We start from the raw sequence: 23471 nt of genomic DNA on the forward strand, positions 1-23471 counted from the left end.
ATTTGAATTCATTCCATTTCCATGCTGAAGATATGGAGAAATATTTATCGTGAAATTATATAAAGTTAGTAAATAGGTAATGGGTTTCCCTTGACTTGCAAGAAGTCAACCAGTCAGTTGAAAAACAACTCCATATTTTATTGCGTATCCTTACATCTTCATTCACTTCAAAAATGTATTTTTCAAGGGTAATTACTTTTTTCTTCATTACATATGAACTGTGAATACTCTATGAGCTTTTTATAGTGTTACCAGTTCCTTGGTGTGTGTCTTGTTCAATCTGTACTGATTTTGATGGATATTCTTTTATAATATTGGGATAAAATCAGTTAGACCTATTTCATTCCTTTCCTGAAAGTCAAAAGCCTTGGCTTTTTTTTTGTCTTGATTTTATTCATTTGAATGAATTGCATATAAATTAATAGCGATTTTCAGCCTAAGAGTACAAGTAAAAACAGAAATGGTCAAAGTACTTTATAGCTCCAAGAAAAGGAAGACCAGCATATGATAACCAACATAGATTTGAATAGATGCCAGATCTCTTCTCACATGGTTTTATTATCTAGTTATACCATCATCATTAAAACACAACAGTCTTAATATATGGGGAAAAAATAAAGTACAATTTACTGTGCACAAGTGATCTACAGGTGTTAGTGATGGAACTTCATACCATATTGAAGTAACATGCAATTGTTTCTTTTAGACATAGCATTATACATTATCTTTCATTTCTTTACTTCTAGGGTCTGAGGTGGTTGGCTTTGATGGGAAAAGTTGTCTAATTTACACATTAAATAAAAAACTCATTAATACACTGAAAGATGTGATTTCTCTGAAGTTTAAGACAATGCAAAGTGATGGAATTCTCCTCCACAGAGAAGGACAAAATGGAGACCACATCACCATGGAATTAACTAAAGGGAAGCTGTCCCTACTCATTAATTTAGGTAACAGCTATAGTCTCATAAAGTCTAATATAGTTACTAGGCATTATTTGACTAAAATTTCTCTTAAACTGTTAAGTGGATTTTAATGTATGAAGTATGATAAACTAGCAGTATATTTTTTAATAATTTTATTTTTTCAATGAAATTAATAGTTTTTATTTTTCTTCTTTCAAGGTGATACTAAAACTCATCCTCCTAATGCCCAAATTAATATTACGCTGGGCAGCCTTTTGGATGATCAACACTGGCATTCTGTTCTCATTGAGCATTTTAACAATCAAGTAAACTTTACAGTGGATAAACACACTCATCATTTTCATGCAAAAGGAGAATTCAGTTATTTGGACCTTGATTATGAGGTGTGAAAATTACCTTTCCTTTATTACATTTATTACCTTTGTTATGCAAATGCACTGAAACAGGCAAAGGAAACAGAACTTAAGGAAGTTTGTAGTCCTTAAGACCTTGGGGATTCTCTGTCTGTCAAGGGAATTAATAAAAAATAAGAGATGTTCTTGGAGTACAAATCTTCCACTAGACTCAACTCAGTATTTTCAAAAGACCATCTTTTTCATCTCAGAATTCATTATTTTAATACCTTTGTTTTAATAGAGCTGCAAATGTGATAAACAATGTTGTAAACATAATGAATGAGACCCAACTCAGCACTATGATTTAATAAATATTAATGTTATGAATATAAAACTTGATTAAAATTGCAATGTCAGTATAAAAACTGTTGTAGAAATATTTATACCAAGACTTAAATCCCTGTTAGATTTGAAAATTATACTGTGAAAAAATCTTTCTTGCACAAATAGTAAATTTGTGAACAGTAGTAGATGTAATGTGCTGTGAAAATTTCCTGCCTGTGGTTAAAAATACCACTATTTCACAGTTGTAATGTGATGACTGGCTGCTTTATGTTTGCCCTATACTGTTGGATAAGACAATAAATGATAGAGCAGAATGTCAGGAACCCGCAGACTTTGTTGTACTCATTCCAATTTTTAAGCATTTTAGAGCAAGATGTCATGCTGTTCTGTGTCTGCTTTATTCCATTTCAAAAAATATCTGCTCAGAATTTCTGAATGTAAATCATAATATCAAAGTTTGGAGGATCATACTAATTTAAAAAAAAAAAAAACAAAAGAGGAAAATAACTGGTTGGCAGTTTGTTTTAAAAAAAAAATTAAAAATTAAAAGGTTAATAGTTTAGACTGACCTTTTTTACAATGTTGTCTAGAATAGCTTTGGAATATGTGAGGTCAATGTTCACTTATCCTGGAATCCTATTTCTGGTGGTGTAAAAGAGTTAAAACATTTACTAGAGAAGAACTAAGGTCACGATTGTGGCAGTGCTTTTCTAAAATAATTTACTGCTTTCTAGCAGCTTTTTAGCAGCTTTTGCCTTAGGACAGGGATGTATTTAGACAGAATGATTTTCTTGAATTTAGTAGCTCTCAATGGGTTTTTATTTTTGTTAAATCTTCCAATCTCTTTCTGAAATAAGTAATTTTACAGCACCATACAAAGGAACTGCACAGCCTAAGCATTTTGAAAGGGAAAATGTGTCTCCTTTAGTTTGTTTCAAATCTGTCCTAGAATAATGTAATTTGATGTACTCTTCTTTTCTACTATAGTAGTTATGGTGTGCAAAGAGTGGAGAAGTTAGGGTCAAGCTTCTAAAGAAATTGTTGCTAATTGTCTTCTCCCTTTTTACACTGCTTTGTATAGTCTCCTTGTACTTGGCCTTGTCCTTCTTCTTCTCGGTTTCACAGCTGTAATGGACCCTGACAACTGATTCAAGACACAGATACATCAGAAGAAGAAAAAAAAAGCCAAAATGTCAGAATGATTTGCTACATACATTGGACTTGATATAGCCTATTTTTTTGTTAGCCTATTCTTTTAATATGTAGATGTGATACAGGGAAATACACAAGTAACAGATTCATTATAGGCCAGTCTTTGACTTCTGCTCTTACAGTATAGTCAACTTCTTTCCTTAGAAAATTACTTAATAGTATTATTGATTTCTCTTCTCTTTCTAAGCTCAGCTTTGGAGGGATCCCAGTGCCTGGAAAATCAGGGACATTATCACGCAGGAACTTTCATGGGTGTTTTGAAAATATTTATTATAATGGAGTGAACATTATTGACCTGGCCAGAAGGCATAAATCTCAGATCTACATTGTGGTAAGAGATTTATAGTTAAGAAAGAATAAAAAAGAGAGAAAACGATCACAACCACTTTCAAATCCAACCTGTTAGCAATGTTTTTGGTAAAATCTATGTTAGGTAATGAAAGAAAAATAAAGTAATTACCAAGTTGGGCTACTTTTCATTTTATGCTGAGTAGACTCATCCTAGTAGAAAAGGCAGGATGCGTTTTATTCTTGAGATCTTTAGCTGATATTTAGCTATGTCTGATACCACAGTTGTTGTGTGCTTTCTAACTGGGTGACAAAAGTCAATGAGTAACAAGATGCATCAGAAACCATCAAATCTTTGGCTTTGTAGCAGAGTAGTAAGAATATGTGTCTGACTAATTAGAACACCAGCAGTACATTTTTTAAGTTCTTTATTACTGAGGTCACTGATCCACTTTGTCCAGAGAGTTAAAATTTAGATAGATAGATCAGTTCTGTTTTTCAGTTTATACTGATCTGTTTCTGAAAACCTTTAGTTTAGGTTGGTGGGTTTAATGTATTTATTGTGACATGGCCAGAAGTCATATTATACAAATTCCTACCTTTTATAGAAACTGTTCCAATAACAAAACAAATGTGTTCTGTGTTACAAAAGGCGTTCTAGAAATTTTACTGAGTCCTTCGCTGTTGGTTTTGTTTTTTTTTTTTTTTCCCAGTACAACAAGGGTCATCTCTGTTTGTAACGTGTTTATTTAGTAGCAGGAAATGCAGAGGTGTCATGGAAATCCACTCAGAATAATTAAAAATGTATTAAATGCTTTCATGATCCAAATATTTTAACTTGGATTTCTGTTCAGAATACGAAGAATCAAATTTGGTCTCCGTCATAGAAGAAATGATTGAGAGGCATATCTTCTCATGTAAAATTCACTTGAAATATTCCAAAATTATGTGAGCTTGTACCGCTGCATAGTATACTGTCCATGATGCTTATGAATATTGGGTAATGGCCAATTATAGTAGGCTCTGTGTGGACTAGTGGAAGGGGATCTATTAAATTATCTGTAATAGGAAATTTCATTAGTTTCACGTCAAATGTTTTAAATTGTTGTGCACTACTTTCAAAACTATTTAGGAGGCATTTCATAATCTAAATAATAAAGAAAGAATCTCTGTTACCACCAAATCCCTCTTAAATAGGCACTTTACTGGGGGAATCTGCAAATGGCCAGCTTTTAGCATTTAACAAGGCTTTTATAATCTGCTGAGTATCTTTTCACTATGTGTCAGTTTAGCTGACTATTCATTTCTGTACAGCTGAGTTCATAAGACAAAACTTTTACTTATTTATCTATTTTCCTTGAAGAAAATGAAAACCCATAAACTTTAATACTTTACCACACCAGAGACTAGTGAATATTTTTCTTAAATTGATTTTAAAGCTGCTTAATGTGTGGTCAAAGTTTTATGTATGCTCAAAAGTTTAAAACCTCTTAGTGTTGAACAGAAAGTAAGTGCACTTTAAATTCCAAAACCATTAATCTTTAGTAATCCTTTTCCCAGAACAAATTAATTATAGTTCAAATGGTGTCAGCAAGTCATTAGATCAGAGTGTACAGTGTACTGCTATCAAGCACCATAAAGTATTAACTAACTCTGACACCAGATGCAAAAAATTCATTATTCCCATTCTAGATTTGTTATCTGCATTACTCAGTACAACTACAGATGCAGGTTACTCTCAGAGTTTCTCAATGAATTCAGCCACAAGTTTACTTAAGAAACAGTTATTTCAGAAGAAGGTAAGCACAAAGCAAATGCTAGGTGCATAAATCCAACTCATCATCTAGTCCATATAGGCCTGCTTGAAAACACATTCCCTCTAAAATTAAGTATGTGTTGTGCATTTGTACGTAGCAAAAGTTTATATGTGGAATTTTTCTATTTGGGAAAACAAATACTGGAGTTGGTGCACATCTCTAATTGCATTAATTTGGATTTTTTTTTTTTCTTAAATTTAAGCCCATCTTAAACAATCAGTGCCAGCTCAACATTCTTCTCTGCATCCAAGCATTTAGACCCATGTAAGTGTTTACATGCAGTCAGTGGCATGGTATTTATTTGTCACTGAAGAATTTCTCAAGTTCCTAATGCTTACTGAGGCTGAGCCAAGCTCGGAACAAAGCCAATCTTTCTAACTCCTGAAGTAGCATTAAATCAGCCTCATAATTTAGGGTCTTACACCATTCCCTCAAAGGTCCTTGCCACTCTGTGCAGGCAGATGAGTCTACTCTGATCAGACAACATTAACATTTCTCAAACTGATGATGTTCATGTTTAATTTTTAGACTAATACATCCAAGTACTATGTACCATGTTCTGAAACTCTGCAGTTTCCATGGAGAAATTCTCATGACTCTTCCTAATGCCATATTTGTTTTATTTATTTCTAGGGCAATATGTCCTTCTCATGTTTAGAGCCACAGGTGGTTCCTGTAACATTTCTGAGCTCCAGCAGTTTCCTGGCACTGCGAGGCACATCAGGGCAAGATGAAGTATTTATCAGTTTTCAGTTTCGCACTTGGAACAAGGAAGGACTTCTATTATCCAGTAAACTGCACAAGTCTTCAGGTGGTTTCCTCTTATATCTGAGTGATGGGAGAGTCAAAATCAATCTTCATAAAACAGGAAGAGTACTGAGTGACATCGCTGCAGGTAACAGAAATGAAGAAAAAAATTACAAGACTCCTATGCATAAAAGAAAAAAATTTAAAAGTTATTTATTTAGTATTTGCTTTCTTGACTTATTTTTATGATTAGTTTGTCTGCAGCTGTGCTTTACTTGTGGGAATTTTACACCCAATTATTTCTAAATGCTTTCTTTTCTCACAAACATACCTATTCTTTTTTTCCCCATGAGTGAACAGAAATTACTTACAGTAATATAGACTGAAAAATTGAGTCCTTAGCTTAACATGCATACAGTATGTGCAGCTCATGTGTATGACCTGGCAAATCTAAGCAGCTTTTTCTGTTGTGAAGTGTAAGAAATTTAATCTCTTACTCTGTCAAGCTAAGTCATTAAGATGTTTCTCACCATTTGTCTGTGCTTTCAAAAGGTATCAAGTAACAATTTTTTTATAAAGTTATACATCACTATAAATATAATGTCTGTTATTTTTTAGAGTTCTCAATTGCAGAGATATCCATTAATCTGGGGCAGTGGATGCCCAATACCAGATTGTATTTCAGAAAACGAGGGCAAGTTTGAGTCTATGATTTAAAAAAAAGGGAACTTGAGGAAAATGAATACCTGGAAGCTAAAAGGTCACTTTTGTAGTTAAACACTTTATTGAGACTACATAATCTACTTTTGGTAGTGCACTGCTAGGCATCCCTCAGGGTAAAACAGATTTTCAGAAACCTAGTACCTAGTCTAGTCTTCTGATGAGTAGTTTCACCCTTGGCAAACAAATATGTCAAGACAAAAGGATGAAGCTACTACAGTGAATACACAGTCATGTTAGAGAGCATTCAGTGTGGATTCTGAGCAGATTCCAGCTTTAACTTTCTCTCTGCCTGGCAGGAATGGGAGTAAGTCTTTCACAAAAAGTGTCCTCAGTTTTTCTGAGCACTGTTGGCAGTTGATGTGGGATCAGCATGACTGTTGGCCCAGTCAGGAATGTCCATCTTTGAGGAAATATGATAGCAGGACAGAAAAATGTCATCTCCACCTTCAGAGGCTTTTTATAAAATGCTGCTATCCAGTAACATCCCCATGTAATAATATCATCACCTTCACCTAGCAGCTTGTCATCAGTATTATACTATTCTCTGGCACTCCATATATCACAGCTACCTTAGAGCTTCTCATTATTTATGCAAACAAATTTAATTTTGCCTTTTACTTGTAGATGAATTATATGATGTGATCTGATATGATGAGACCTGAGACAGGAAAAAAGACAGTAGAGAATAGGTGGATAAAAGGGATTACAAGGAATTTATGATATAAGGAAATTGAGGCTGGGGTTGGAGTCATTTCTGTATGGACAAAGATGACCAGAGTCCACTAGCTGGAGCAATATATGGTAGAAGCAATGGTGAATTTGGATGCAGAAAACACATTTACAATATCCAGAACATCACTTGATCTTTGATTCATTTTGACCCATAAACAAAACCTGTACTTTCCATTTTATATTCACAAAGCAGAATATTATCAGTGTAAAAGAAGCCAAGTTATTTCCAGTTATGTAATAAAGACCAAATGAGAAACCTCCAAACTAGGTATAATCAGTATAAAGACAAAATAAGAATCAACTGTCTAAATTGTTCTCAAAACTTATTAGGCAGTATAATGCAAAGGGAGCAAAGCAGAACAAAGCAGGACAGAGAAACAGCCACAGGATTTGAACATGAGGTCTCCTTAATCTTTGTTCCATGCCCCTGTTTCTTTGATTGATTCCTTACTTTAAATCCTCTTAATAAATGAAAATTCCTTCCCTTCCTTGAGGAGGAAGCGGGAGGGAAGGGAAGGTTCTGGAAAGGGAAAGGAAGGGAAGATTCCGGGAAGGGAAAGGAAGGTTCCGGGAAGGTTTCGGGAAGGGAAGGGAAGGGAAGGTTCCGGGAAGGGAAGGGAAGGTTCCAGGAAGGGAAGGTTCCGGGAAGGGAAGGGAAGGTTCCGGGAAGGGAAGGTTCCGGGAAGGGAAGGTTCCGGGAAGGTTCCGGGAAGGGAAGATTCCGGGAAGGGAAGGTTCCGGGAAGGGAAGGGAAGGTTCCGGGAAGGGAAGGTTCCAGGAAGGGAAGGGAAGGTTCCGGGAAGGGAAGGGAAGGGAAGGGAAGGGAAGGGAAGGTTCCGGGAAGGGAAGGTTCCGGGAAGGGAAGGTTCCAGGAAGGGAAGGGAAGGTTCCGGGAAGGGAAGGGAAGGGAAGGGAAGGGAAGGGAAGGGAAGGGAAGGTTCCGGGAAGGGAAGGGAAGGGAAGGGAAGGTTCCGGGAAGGGAAGGGAAGGTTCCGGGAAGGGAAGGGAAGGGAAGGGAAGGGAAGGGAAGGGAAGGGAAGGGAAGGGAAGGGAAGGGAAGGGAAGGGAAGGGAAGGGAAGGGAAGGGAAGGGAAGGGAAGAAGAAAAAGAGAGAGAGAGAGAGAGAAAGAAACTGTGAAGTTCATTATGTTTCCACAGGTGTATAATGATTATGAGTAAAATTTTAAAGCATTGATTATTTTAACTCAGGAAAAGCCTCTAATGACCACAGATAATGTTGAAATTTGCATAAATACTTTGATCCTGTTCCTGTGGGTGATAATAGGTATGGCCCTGGTATTTTTTATTTTCTAAAATAACTGATGCACAAAGAGTACCACTTTAATGACAAGAGATTTCCCTAGGGTTACCATTTGAAAATGTCAATTTCTTAGTAAGAATGACAGTGGTATATAGTTAGCAGTGATGAATTTGGTTTTTTAGGAGCTATTGCAATTGCTGTTCAATTATGTGATGTATGTTAAAGAAACTGTTGCCATGCACTGTCATTTTAACAGACTGGCTGATGGTGGTGGCACTTTTAACAGCAGTAGGTAGACTTGCATGTGGGGCAATTTATTCAATTTCAAAGCTGCAATGCAATACATAAAATATTAGTGTTAATATCAAGTTAAATCTTGACATTCTATGCTGAAACAAAATTTAATGTTCTCATGCTAGGTTAAGCTTCCCATTCATAAAGTCTAAAAGGAGGAATTGTGTTTGTCTTTGTGAAGGCAAGAGCTACAGCAAAATCATCTTATTCTCTCCTGAGAGGGAATTTATCTAACAAAACCATATGGGAAATTTTTCCTTGAGTTTTGAAGTGTTTGAAGTGTAGCAATCATTGAAGCAATTTAATTCTGCATTTGGAGGTTGAGTAATTAAATTATGGATGGTTGGACAGAAGATTTGCTCTCCTACAGGCAGGGACTTATGACCTGACTTACCCACACACATATATAATATTTGATAATTAAATCTGAGCATATTTCTTTGTGCCCAAGTCTTAAATTAATTATCCTGTGTTTTTAAGAATTTCTTTAACCATATAAAACCAAGGAGAATGGCATATCATTTCCTAACTAATTAAGTTATAGTAAGTTCTTTCTTTTGCAGAATGGCTGCTTAATGTCTTTAATTTGTAGCATCTTTTGCAAGTGGTACATCAAATATTCACAAAGAAGTAACATAGGTTTAAAAAAAAAACAGAAATCAATACAAAGTTTTGAATTTATTTTGAATTATGAGACCAAATTGAATTACAATATGTGTAAATGTTGGATCCTATTACTCAGTTTGTTCTGTGACCCTCTATTTCTATGAAGCTTTTAATTTCCATGAAGCTTTTAGTTTAGTGATGTTAATAATAATGGAATTTCATTGTTATACTTCAGACTAATCTATAAATTACTTCCTCTAAACTTTTTTTTGTTTCTCACTGATTTCCTAATAATTTATATACACTGCATTTTATACATGTGTTCCTGAGGTTGGGTATCATTGTCCTGCAAGACATCCCATAGACCCTATTTTAATACTTAGATTTAAAATGCTAGAACTAATGAGAATAAATGGAAATCTTGTTTAACAGCTGCCTTATTATGTACTAAAAAAATCAATTGCTTTGTTTTTCCTGTTTGTGGTTAAGCATTTTTCTAACTCAGAGCAGCAGACAATGTAAGTTTCAGATGGTACGTAGATGTTGGTAGTCCACTGGCCTCTTCCACTTAGATGTTTTACCACTCAGTGGCTCCACACAAGCAAGTATGAATTTAGTCAAAGTTCTCAATTCAAGGGCTAAAATGAACAGTTTTCTTCAGAGTGTCTTGTGCTCCCACAGTGGCATTCCTTAGTTCTCAGCCTTAATAAAAGGGATTTCTAGGAAGTCTTAACTTCAGCTGCATGAACATTGGTGAATATCTCTAACCATGCCAACCACTAAGAAGGGGAGTTAAAATACCCATTTCAAAATTATATAGTAGGTCAGCAAGGTGAATTAAAATCAACAACCCAACAGTGTAAAATTAATATTATTAATTGTCCAGTAACCAAAGCTTCTGATGGTCTGAAATACCATTCTTTATATGTTAGAACAGTCTCTTACCTACCTTCACTGTCAAATATTACAAGGTTTGGAATATGGTTTACCCACCAGAACAAGAAGCTACTGAAGGAGGATGCACAACTAAGAATTAAAAGCATTTATCCTTCTAACAATTAAAATAAAGTGGCAGAGTTTATTGCTAAATTTAATATATTCGGTAATGACACAGGTAGTGGAATTAAGTGTATCCTCAGCAAATTTGCTGATGGCACAAACCTGAGTGATGCAGTTGATTCGCTCTAGGGAAGGAATGCAACCCTTGGTAGATTTGAAGACGGAGGATGCTTGATAGACTTGTAGAATGGACCCATGTGAAGCTCACGAAGCTCAACAAAGCCAAATGAGAGTTCCTGCACCTGGGTTTGAGTGCCCCCCAGTATCAGTATAGGCTGGAGGAGGAAGGGTTTATGAGCAGGCTTGCCAAGAAGAACTTGGAGGTGCTGGTAGATGAGACCCCCACCTCAAGAAATCCTTCAAGCTTTAGGATCCCCAGCACAAGAAAAACATAGTCCTGCTAGAAGGAGACTGGAGTAGGGCCATGAAAATTATCAGAGGGCTGGAGCACATCTCCATGAAGACAGGCTGAGAGAGATGGTGTTGTTCAGCCTGGAAAAAAAAATAAAAACAGGGAGACCTTATTGTGGCCTTTTCATACTTAAGGCATATAATGGAGATTTTTATTCTTTTTTCCTCCAAGGATCTGTAGTGGCAGAACAAGAGGTGATAATTTTAAAGTGAAACAGGTTATATTTATATGTTCCATTCCTGGAAATGATCAAGGTTATGTTGTATGGGGGTTTTGGCAACGTGATCCAGTAAAAAAAGTCCCTGCAAAGAGGGCATTGATTGAACTGGTTTTTAAAGATCACTTGCAGCCCAAAATGTTATATGATTCTATGATTTTTTAATTTGTAAAGGAAGAGATAAAGTATTAAAGAGTTGTGACTGAGTACTTCAGTCACTTGAGGTACTCATAGAGGCTGGGGCTAAAGCAAAATGTTTAAGAGTTCTTGTTACATGTTCCCTAATAAATATGCTTATTGAAGTAAGGAAAAAAGGTATGTAGGACCAATATTATCTTAAATACATTGGAGATATTATCTAGGTGATAGTTCATCTGAGTTTGCAATGTCCTTCTAGGGTTTATCTCTTCATTCTATTATGATCTTGTATTTAGATTATGGTAATCAACAAATTATGGATCCTAATTATGCTATAATTTAGCTATTTGAACCTTCTCATCTTTCTCTTTTTATTTCTTTTCTTTCTGTTTGAATGAATCCCTTAACTCATGGACTGCTACTGCAACATATACAGCATGTTCTAGAGAGGACTACATAAATACATGACGTTTCAAGAGGGAAATCACAGATCACAAATCATAGACACTCTGCAGTCAGCAAATGCTTTGCCTAATTTAGAGGTTGTATTCTTTATTCTTCACTGAAGGAAGTACCTCTGCTCTGAGGAATTCTCAAGAACAGGATTGACTTTAAGCACTTGTTAAAGATAATAACATGGTTACATGCTACCCTGTGTAGAATTTATTTATGTATACATAAGTGCTTTCCAGAATCGGGGCTATGGGTTTATTGTTTTGTGGCACCTTACACCTACACAGCTAGGGGTAATGTAAGTTTGTGGTCATGGCTTAACTCTCAGAATATTTTCCCACACATGTCCAATAAAAGAATCAGTGGAAAGCAAAATTGTCTTGTGACATTGACATGATGATTACCAAAGCTTTTAGCATCTGCAGTATTTTACTATTTTGCCATATTGTAATATAATGACCACTTTGTAACAGTGTAATAAAAATATGTATTAGGTGTAAAGTACTGTATCCACCATCACAATGATGTTTTAATGATAGCCTCCTTGGATTGGGAGGATACTTTTCACAGTCATTACATTAAATGAATATATTACAGATAATTAGGCTACAACAATAGTAGTACAACACTAAGACTTATTCAGTGAAGTAGCTTTTTTTTTTGTCTATAAAATGTGAAGCAAGGTTCTGTCTTCACAAAAGATGCTTATGGTTATTAAATTCTTTTTCATTTTACTATCACTTGGAGATTTTATGTGGGCTATGATTGCTCTCTCTTGGTTCTTTCTCCTTTCAATTATAAAACATTTAGATAGTATAATAATAGGTGGAAGTTCATACTAAATTTTGGGGTTTTATTTTTTTTTCAGGTGCTGGATTAAATAATGGCCAGTGGCATTCTGTATCCCTCTCTGTCAAAAGGAATCGGATCAGTATAAGAGTGGACAATGATGTGACGTCGTCTGCTCATGCCTTCATACCTCTGCAGATTTATTCAGATGTTTTCTACTTTGGAGGTAAAATATCGTTGTTTGTTTATAAAGGCAATATCCAACAGTTACACATCAATTTTTCCTGACATATCTAATAAAATGAAAATAATTATTTGGCTTGCTTCAAGTCTTCTTTGCCTAGCTTGGTTCGGGCACTGTTCTGATATTTTCAGTTTTCTTTAAATTTTACCATGTTGGGTAGAATAAATCACCACCTTAAATTCTTGGTCACTTTTTAGATAACTTGTATTGTGTTCTGATAATTGAATATAGTCTGGCTGGCAATCAAACAGACACACAAAGGTTTCTCTTGCTGCAGACTTATTGTTTTGCCAAATGAATATTTTGGAGAGTCTTCCATATATTCCAACTGGAATGACTTCAAGCTTTCACCTTAAGTAAATGCTTATCTTGTAAATACCCTCTTTGTACATAGACCTTTTTGGTTTGTTTTTTTTTTTTTACCACAGTGATAAAACTTTTCTACGTTTGATGAATATAATTTGTGCCTAAAAACTTATATGTAAATAGGTCTTCATTTCTCTAGGAATATCAACAGTCATCTGTCATCAAGGGATTATGTCATTAATGACATATTGTTATTGATTATTGTTATTGTTTATTGATTATTGTTATTTGATTATTGGTATTTTTATTGATAGAGTGGAGCAGATTGTTCTGTTATTCATATAATTCTTTTGGGAATGGGCTGCATAGTAGCAATGATAAACATTACCTGAGTGCATTGGTTGTTTGCCTAATGCTTCTTCTCTTTTAAACATTAATGGTTAAATTAATAAATTATTAATTATTTAATAATAATTCTCAAATTTCTGTGAAAACTGAGAAGGTTATCTACAAAACACTAAATGAGTATGGACCCAGTCATTGTCCACAGATCACTTCCCTTGAAAAAATGGCTTTTAAATAAATTTCATGTTCACAGACATGCACTTAGTACAGTAACTGCTACATGAGCATTCACATGAATTTTCACATCTGGCATCTACCATGTAATACTAAAAATACCCCTTGACTTGGCTGGTAATCAGCAAAAGCAGAGAAAGATGCAAAATATTAGTCTTGAATAGCCCTTCTATGTTGGTTCAGGTTCCCAGATCTCTGATGAGGTGATTTTCACCATTGCAGGGTTGATGACACAAATAAACAGTTCAGAAGGGATGTGGGGATCTACAAAAAGAAGCATATTCAATTAAGTTGTAGAAGGACACTTCTATTTGTGTTTTGCAGTGTGGAGAGGACAAATTAATTCCATACTGGGAGTAGCAACTGCATATCCATCCCTCAGATTCTCTGATCTCAGCCTTATCACTGAAATCTGCAGCTCATGCATCTCATACAAAGTTAGGGAATTCTAGAAGTGGGTTTCTGAGTTTAGAAAATTCTTTATTAAATTTTTATGTTATATGCCACTGTCAAAATGCAGACAATGCATTTTTACTTTCTTTCCAAGTCTATATGAATATTTACCATATTTGTGCTGTTTGTTAAAATATGAGTATCAGCCTTTCAGGGGAGATGTCCTGGGGACATGATGGTTTGTTTACTGGTTTTAATGAATACAAATTATGCAGGAAATGTCTGTGTTTAACTAGGAAAATGTGTAATAAACATGAAAATATTTTAGTGTTATGTCAGCACAATTTCTAGTCATGCCATCATCAAAGATCTCTAATCTCTCTCAGTTCTTGTAATAAAAACTCACTGCAACTATAAGAGAAAATGAGATAATTTAATTTTGCAATAAGTACATAATATAAATTTAATTATTAAAGGATTTCCTTTTATCTTTAATATCCATTCTACAATTGTAAGGAAACACAATTTAATTAATGTTAATGGTATTTGTCTCTTCTCTAACAGCAGACAATTTTTGAAAAAGAGACACCAAGAAAAATATCTGACACACAATTCTGTAAAATAGCTACACCAAAAATTTGTAAACTTTTTCTACCTTCTCTGGCCTTTATTTATTTGTTTGTTTGTTTGTTTATCTATTATTCATTTATTTAAGCTCTACTGGAAGTATTTCGTTCTCAAATGAGCATCATATTTTTCACCAGAAATGACAGAATTTATGTCTGTCATTTCTGGTGAAATTTATGTCAGTCTACAACAGTAGACTGTTGTAAGGCATATGGTTAAACTTGTAATTCATTTGTCTAACTGTTTTTGGTGCTGAAAACTTACTGTGCTCTTATTTTTACTTTTGCAAGTTTGCATATTTGTTGTTCTTAAAGCAACACACCCAAGTAGATAAAAAACATTTGCCTTTAGAAACATGTTAACAATTTTGAACAGTTTGGCTCCTGAGCAGATTTATGAACACTCCAAGTCTATCAACTTGTAAAATTTCAGTTTTAATGCTTTTTGTAATCTAAATTTCTCAAAAATATGTCTATACTATTTTTGTTACACACTTACCTGAAAGTATTTAGTAGTTTCCACCATCATTTTGCTTTCTTGTGTCATAAGCCTTTTCACTGTCTTTACAGGACTTCAGAAGTACTCATTAGCTCTGTGGAACAGAAGAGTGTCTGAAAACTCATTGCTTTCTATTTCCTAAAATAAGAAGGTCTTCAAATGCTGTGAACCAGAATGCAGTATTGTTAGACTAAGATCAAAGGATGACCCTTGTACATCATTGCAGAAACAATACCCCTTGGAAGAAAGACAAATAAAGCATTGCAGTGTAGTGTTTACCTGCCACTAGGAAAAACTGCTCAATGTACATGTTTTAAATCAAATCAGGATTAAAGCAATTTATTTATTTTTACAAATGTTTACTTATTTGGCAATCAGTGAACAAGGCAAGACGATAGATAAACCACAATGTTAAATTCTTACAGAATGTGTACATCCAGATGGTATGTAGTCTAAGCCTCAGTTCTAAGCAAGTCTTAGATCAACATGTACTGGGATATGACTACTCAAGCCATGTACAGCTGCAAAGATGGAAATCTTATAACTTCTTGGGGCAAATTGTTCTGATATGGACCTCTGTCGCCATAAAAACACTTGTTGCTTGTGTCTTATACCTTATGATCCAAATTTGCAGGTTTATAGTTTTGTCCTTTGCCTCTTGTCCCATCACCATGTACTGCTGGAAGTAGTCCTGCTCTATATTCTCTGTGCTATCTTATTTTCTCTTCTTAAGACTGAGCAGGCCCAGATCTCTCAGCCTCTCCTCATAACTGCATTCAGCTTCCAGCCATCTTGGAGGCCTCCTCTGGCCTCACTCTAGGACACTGATATCCTTCCTCCCCTGTGCTGGGGAGCCCAGAGCTACAGCACTCTCGATATGGCCTCACAAGTGCCATGTAGCAGGAAGAACCACTTCCCAAGACTTGCTACTATGCTCTTGGTAATACATCCCAGAATGGCATTGGCCTTCTGTGCTGCAAGAGCACTTCCCCAGATCATATTCCACTTGATGGTCACTAGGATTTCAGGCCTCTCTCTGGACAGTTATCCTCCAATTTGGATTGTTGCGTGGACTTGCTTCATCTCAGATTAAAAATCTTGATCTTGTTCTTAATGAATTTCATGGCAATCCTGTCTAGGTCCCTTTGAGTTGCAGCCCTGCTCTCCAACATTTTGTCCCTGCCTCTGGTTTGGTATCAGTTGCATGCTTGCTGAAAGCACATGCTGCCTCATCATCCAGGTCTTTAATCAAGACATTACAGATATCACTACTGATCTCTAAAGAATCTTCTGCTCCGTGATCATCAGCTGGACTTCGCAGCATCAACTGCCTGCTTATCGCACCCATATATATTGTGAATCTGGTGATAGGGACACTATAGAAAACTGTCAAGTTTTTGCTAAAGTCATGATATGCAATGCTCAGTGCTCTCCCTTTATCTATACTGTTCATCACTTCAGCAAAAAAAACAAAGACCTCAGTCAGGCATAATTTACCCTGAAGCTAAAGTTAGCCAGTTAACTTCTTGTCCTTTGCATGTTTAGAAATGGCTTTAAGAGGTTTTGCTCTGTGAATTTGCCAGGCACCGCAATTAAACTAACGCCCTCTAGTTTTTTGAAGATGGGTGTAACTTTTCTTGTTCAGCATATTGCTAAGACCCTTTGAGGACATGATAATGGCAATGATAGGACAATGGACATTGAATAGAGGACAATGATAATGGCAATTGTTAAAATGGCATTGACCAGCTCCTGCAGCATGCTCAGGGTACACCTTGTTCCTTTGCTGTGTTCCTTTACCATGGATACTCCATTCTTTTTTTCATGCTCTGCTAGGATATGGGAATCCTAAGGATCAGTTTTACTTCTTCCTTTCCAGTAAAAGGAAACAGTTCTTCTCTAGACCCCTGTCACTAAGTTCCCTGCCCCATGAGACATATGGATAATATCCATAATCTTGTTAGCCTTCCTTTTCTTACTATTGAACCTCCAAAATTTTTTTTTGTTGTACTTCAACATCTTTGGCAAGTTTTATCTCCTCTTGGTTTCCTAAGTGCATTCCTAGACATGCAGGTTATGTCTTTATATTCCCCTATATGTTGCATGTACCTGCTACCACATTTTGTGTGCTTTCTTTTTGTGTTTGCACTCACTCAGGAGCTCACTCAGGAGTGTTTATATTTGCATGCCTTATGCCACACTTGATTAAATATTTTGATACTGCTATGGACTTCTCTTTTGCTCTGAAGACCTTTTTTGTTGAAATCTATCCAGCCCTTTTGATCTCCAAGGCAATTTTTAATGGTTTCCTCAAAACAGATCCTGAAGAGAAAAATTTTGGCTCTTCTGAGGTCAAGGGTTATAGTTCTGGAGTTTATTTCTTTTTCTCTTCTCTGTGGCTCATAAGCTCCACAGCTTCACCTTCATGTTTGCTGTAATCAAGCCAGTCCTTGACCTTTACATTTTCAATCATTTCTTCCTTGTCCATGAGTAGCAGGTTCAATGGAGCATCTCTCCTAGTTGAGTCATTGATGGTCTGCAACAAGAAGTTTCAGTACTTTACAAAATATTCTTAACAGCTGACAGAGTAAAATGAATTTAGTTAGTAACTGCTTTTGGGGTTTTTTCTTATTTCACTTCAATTGTGACTTAAAACTTGTTCAAATCATGTGACTTTATGTTGTAACCTAACATTCTGTTCATATCTTGATTCTACTCATTGCTTTGGAGCTTTTGTTTGGGTTATCCTTTAATGAAATTTTTAGTGATATTTTACATATGCTTTCAAAACAATAAGACTGCAGAGAATTATTTCTTTTCAGTCACACAGCCATGGCTTATCAGAAGAGCTTCTGGCTAAAGTCCCCCAGTCACAAAGTTTAAAATGTGTAGAGGTTATAAAAGTTCAATTTACTTTTGGAGTATATAACGTTTTTCAATAAAATATTTGTTTTCAGCTCCAGTTTTTATTCTTTTTTCAGGCTGTCCTAGCAGTGGAAACATTTCTGAATGTAATACCTCATTTGGTGGTTTTCAAGGATGCATGCGACATATTTCCATTGGTAACAAAGCAGTGGATATGATCTCTATTCAGCAAAACGGTTTTGGCAATTTCAGTGATCTTCAGATAGATTTATGTGGCATTACAGACAGGTGAGAAAATGATGTTTACTCATTAATTTATTTATGCCTGTGTTTTGTTTCTAATAGTGATTTGATGACAAAGAACAGAACATTGTTACAAAATAACATGCTGTTTCTTTTGTAAGAATTTAGAAATCCTGAATAAATGCAGAATATGTGGCATATAGCAAACAGACTTCCTTTTACTGCAAATAAAATTAAATTTGAATAAAATTATTTTATGTTTCTGACAAATTTAAATATCTTGCTTTCTTCTCAAGTGAGTTGCTGTCATAAATTCCCTCCTGCAACCTGCAGTCCCATCCACCTTTTAACATACTATGTTTTTTACAAGTCAATTCTGTTTCCTATCTTCTACCTCTCTAGAAACACAGTAGATAATATCCATCACAGTGAGTGAACAATTGTCTTTTAGACCACAGTCAGAACTAATCTCATAACCTGAAATTAGCATCTATCTAAAAGAATGGCTAATTGAGGTGTCCCCCGCAAAGGAAAGTCCCTCCCCATAGAGGGATGCATTCCCAGTGATAGAAATGCTTGAAGGAAAGACATTGCTGGAATTCAGTGTAGTGAAAGCAGAGCGGTTTGCAGAACAACACAAGCTGCTGAGAAGAGAGTGAGTGAACACACAAACAGTCAATGGAAGGAGAAGTTTTATTCTGTAGACTCCAGAGAATGCAGTCACGGACAGATATGCTGTCTTTAACCCCAAAGTGTTTTTCTTGGATGCAGCTGAAAGGTTGTACTGAAAGGACACAGCAGACAGAGGAGAAATTATGTACTTTTGAATAATTCTCCCTCACTTTCTACATTTCTAGTCCTCATAAGGTGTCTTTTAGTTTCAAAAACTCTTGTCTTTTGAATTATAAGACTTTCCTAAAGGTATATCTTTTTCAGAAAACACTGTAGGCAGAGATCTGCTTTAAGACAATTGCCAGTTTCAGGATTAGTCACACAACCTTACTTCTGAGACCTGCAATCCCTTCCTAGAGATAACACGGCCTACAGATATCCATGTTCTTATTTTGGAAACAGTCACTACTCCTTGTAGATGAAAGATGGAAAAAATACTAGCTATTTACCTAATTGTTCATAAAAGTGTAGGGGAGAAAAGTCCAAGATGAGGATAAAAGTTCTCAAGATCGGTGATACAAAAGGAAAATAACATCTTCATGGGAGATTCTTGGTTGGTTGGTTTTGTTTTCTATAATAATTTCAAGTCTTAATTTCTGTCTCTTCTTCTGTCTTCACCATTGTACCTTTCTTGCATTGGCTCTCAATCTAAGCAAAGATTTAGTTTTCAGTTCCCATCATGCTAAGCATATGTCTTCCTAATTTATCAAAATAGAAGTTTAATCTACTCATTCTTATATTTCATTACCCTCATTGTATTTTTTTTTTTCAAAATAGACTGTTTTTACAAATCCTGTCTGGTCTTGTGCTGTCTTGCTTCTGGAACTATTTCTTTCCCGTTGCTTTGCACAGTCTCATTTAATTCAATATCTGCTGCTCATAGTTTGGAACAAACTTCATGTCTCTCTTTATCAAATTAATTCTACATCTCACTATAAATCCCAGGTGATAAAGCACATATATTTGGCAAAATTAAAACTGCTTACATGTTTTAAACAATATTTAATAGGTAGCTTGTATGATCCTGTGCACCATATTGTTTGAGAAAAAATGCTTTCTTCCTATCATGATTTATAAATGTCATTGAATGCCCTAAGCTAATGAGCATTTTGTGTTCCCAGCAGTAAATATCTCCCTAAACGTGAGCGCAAACAAATCCCTTCTTTGTCTTGGAGCCTTTATGCGAGTCTTTGCATCTTCAGTTCCAAATCATGAAGCATGGCCCAAATTCTGGAGTTATTGACAGCTTTTTGTAATAGAAGTGACTGACACCTAAATGTAGTCCTTTTGTGTTAGTTTTACATATTTGAAGTGCATGAAAACAAATAATATTTGCTCTTTGCATAGCAAACTGGATTTACATGCAATAGTAAATAAACTGAAAATTATTTAATCCATTCTTTACTTCACATATACACAAATAGTATATGAAGAGTGTTTCTTATGAGATTTACAGTCTTCATAGAGAGATGTTTAGTTAATAATTAATTTTTCTGAATATAAATTATTAACTTTTTTATTCGTTTTATACAAACAAATGCCGTACCATTTTCCTATTTTCGGTTTTCTCAGTTTGATAAACTCTCTCATTCCTTATCCTACTCTTAAATTGTTATGATTGTTTGCAGTCATCAGTCTTTCCACGATCCCTCATTTAGCCATTTCATTACATGACATCCTTATATTGTTCTATTGCTCATATATCTCTTTTGTGCGCAAACAATTCTCTTCATATATTTCTCCTTAATATCTTTTCTCTCAGCTCCTTTATCAATATATATTGGTTTAATAACTCCTAATTAGCTATAAAACATTCACAAAATCACTTTAAAGGACACAGTGTCATTTAAATACCTTACAATGTTAGCATATTTAGTCTCTGAGGAGAGAGTACCAGATGCGTCTGTCCTAATTATATTGAGCCCTACACAGAAACATACAATTTCCTACCAGGAGCTCTTGCCTTTTTGTCCTACCAGCAGCATACAAAAAAAGGATTGAATAGGTTTATATCTTTAAAAAGAAAAAGCCAAAAATAAAAATTATGATCACTGCACAGTTCTGAAATAATTTTTTTTAACTTTTTTGTTTGAATAAGCTGAAAAATGAAGAAATAATAGGCATTAAAAATGCAGCAGTTATTTACTTTTTTAAAAGGATATTTTAGCCATAATTTAGAACCAGGATAAAGAAATAGTATAAAAAAATGCATCTGACATACAAAGTTTTTATCTTTCCCTTTCTTTTTCACAACTATATTCATATTCTGGATCAGTATTCTCCTCTCAATATTAGTTTATAGTAATTAATAGGCTGCTGCCTTGGTTTAAAATATTATATAATTTTCAGAAGCCATACACTTAAAAGCATATTATCAAGAAATATGCAGTAAATGCTTACTTAGCTGTTGCTTTTCTGGTTTTAGCAGACATAAAAATTATTTTTTATAGATTAAGTATTAGAAATACTGTTTCAAATACGAGAATTTTTTTAGAAAATTGCCTTGTTCAAAGAAAGCTGTGTTCTAAATATTGCTTTGGGGTAGGGTCGCAGCATATAATGTAATTTACATTTACTTTGATGTAGCAAGTGGCTACTTTCTATTATACTTTCTGAAGCAGAGGAAAAAACTTAATGTTAAAAGATTTAAATTTAATGTTAAAAGATTTAAATTATGCTTCTAACTTGTTTGCACTTCATTAAGGTTGGTTCAAGCATCATCAATTTCTTCGAAGCTTTTCATCTTGTGAAAAATATTAGGAAGATTAATTAGTAGGGACAGGGAGTCAATACAAGTAAAGACCATATAAAACACAATTTTTAGATAATGTCTTTATCAAAAAGGCATAAGACACAAAATGTGACTGAAATAAAAGCAGACCAGCTGTCAGTGAATGCACTGAAGGTCTTGAATGGCAGTTTTGCTAGAGATTTGTATTTATAATAACTGATGATTAGAAAGAGAAATAGAGCATTTACCTAAGAAACATTAGTATGCATATTTATATAATTCTGTCAAACAAAGTATTTAAAATCAAAATAATTGTAAGCCTGATGCCTACATTTTATCTTTAGGCTCCAAAATATAATTCAGTGAGACATATATCATCTGTTGACTAGTCTTAGGAATACATTTTTTGAGTGAAAGAATAGATACAAGATTAGCTGTTTCCCTGCCAAAAATGTCACAGATTTCCTTGAAAATAGATGACATCTATCAGTTTACTTACTTTACCTATACTTCACCTGCTACTTCTTTTTTAATTCCCTTCTGTGAAAACCACTTATCCTTGTTTATAAACATGAAAGAAAGATAAAGTTCTTTGAGTGCCATGAGCAGTGAATGTGCAAAGACCCTGAATTATTCATAGGGCAGATGTGTGAAATGCTGGACTTTCTGCAATTCTAATTTAATATTCTTATAACGTTTCTTGGATGAATTAAAAGGTATTTTAAGATCCTGTGAATGTTAGTGGGTATGTTGTTTTTGTCCGTTTTTTTTTTCCTGTGGCTAATGTTGACAGTAAAGTCATTTTACACTTTCTGAACTGTATCATGCACATAAACTCAGTGCAGTTAGAAAGTTAACCAATTTCTAAGGTGAAAAGCTAGTTAATAATCAGTTGAAGTGTGCCAATCTATTTCAATGTATTTTCAGCTGCATTTATAAAAAAAGATAATTTCTTTTTTTTTCATGTCACAATTATTTTATACTTTAGTATAGTGCTGCAGTCTTAAACACTAAGTTACAGGTAAATTATTTTTTCAGTCAACCATTGTATACTTAGAAGAAAGTAATCAAAACTCTTCAGGATCTTAGTCATATTACCAGAGTGGAAATGGCTTTACAAGTAGTTAGTTAGGTTGGAACCAACATACTGAAATCTTTCTAGGATAGAAAGTAAACAGGATTTTGGCATAAGAAATAGATGTCAGGTGCTGTGATAAGATTAATTTGTTAGGTGAAACAGAAGGAAATCTGCTGTAATGTTGCTTTGTTTATGACACATGTTGTTGAAGAAATCCCAGTCATTGTAAAACTTGCCATTGAATTATCAACACATGAACCTTTATTAGTCTGCATTGAATTGTGACCAGTTGAACACTAACAACAATTCTCTATCTTATGCCTTATTTCTGTTATCATAAGCTTGTTACATAATTAAGATATTTTTATAAGCAAAAGGAATACCAGGGAAGAAATTATCTTAATAATCTTTTACTTACATTTGCATCCTTACCAATGACCTTGGATGACTTCCTTCACATTATACTTTTCCAGGATTTTACCTTTCTTGCTAAGTACAATAGTAAGTGAAGAGAAAAAAGAGTGAAAATGCACACTGTTTTTTGTTTTAGGTGTTTGCCTAATTACTGTGAACATGGTGGTGAGTGCTCACAGTCCTGGAACAGTTTCCACTGTAACTGTGCCAATACTGGTTACAAGGGAGCAACTTGTCACTATCGTAAGTATAAGGTGTTTTCTGATTTCTGATTATGCTTTTATTTCTGATTTCATTTCTTCACCACAAAACAAACCAAAAAGACAAAGCAAGCCAAAGGAAAAAACATTTGAACTTACCATTCATAAAATATTCTCAGTTATAAAAATACTCATAATTTGGTTTGAGGAAAGGCCTCGGGAACTCAAAATATGTAACAAAAAATTGATTAAAAGTTTAAGTGTTTT

At 34.7% G+C, this 23471-nt stretch overlaps 1 protein-coding gene across 2 annotated transcripts in view; it reads left to right on the forward strand.

Moving 5' to 3' along the window:
* CNTNAP4 (contactin associated protein family member 4) overlaps positions 1 to 23471 on the forward strand; it is a 202945-nt gene that overhangs the window by 131342 nt on the left and 48132 nt on the right. For both annotated transcript variants that reach the window (XM_071424786.1, XM_071424787.1), the window contains exons 5-11: positions 747 to 950; positions 1125 to 1309; positions 3006 to 3149; positions 5557 to 5818; positions 12434 to 12580; positions 17983 to 18154; positions 23141 to 23247. In XM_071424786.1, coding sequence (XP_071280887.1) covers positions 747 to 950; positions 1125 to 1309; positions 3006 to 3149; positions 5557 to 5818; positions 12434 to 12580; positions 17983 to 18154; positions 23141 to 23247 — 1221 coding nt within the window. The remainder of the gene's footprint in view (positions 1 to 746; positions 951 to 1124; positions 1310 to 3005; positions 3150 to 5556; positions 5819 to 12433; positions 12581 to 17982; positions 18155 to 23140; positions 23248 to 23471) is intronic.

The sequence above is a fragment of the Agelaius tricolor genome, unplaced genomic scaffold (genome assembly GCF_023055355.1).
Source record: "Agelaius tricolor isolate 1412-34295 unplaced genomic scaffold, bAgeTri1.0.p SCAF_4, whole genome shotgun sequence".
Taxonomy (NCBI): domain Eukaryota; kingdom Metazoa; phylum Chordata; class Aves; order Passeriformes; family Icteridae; genus Agelaius; species Agelaius tricolor.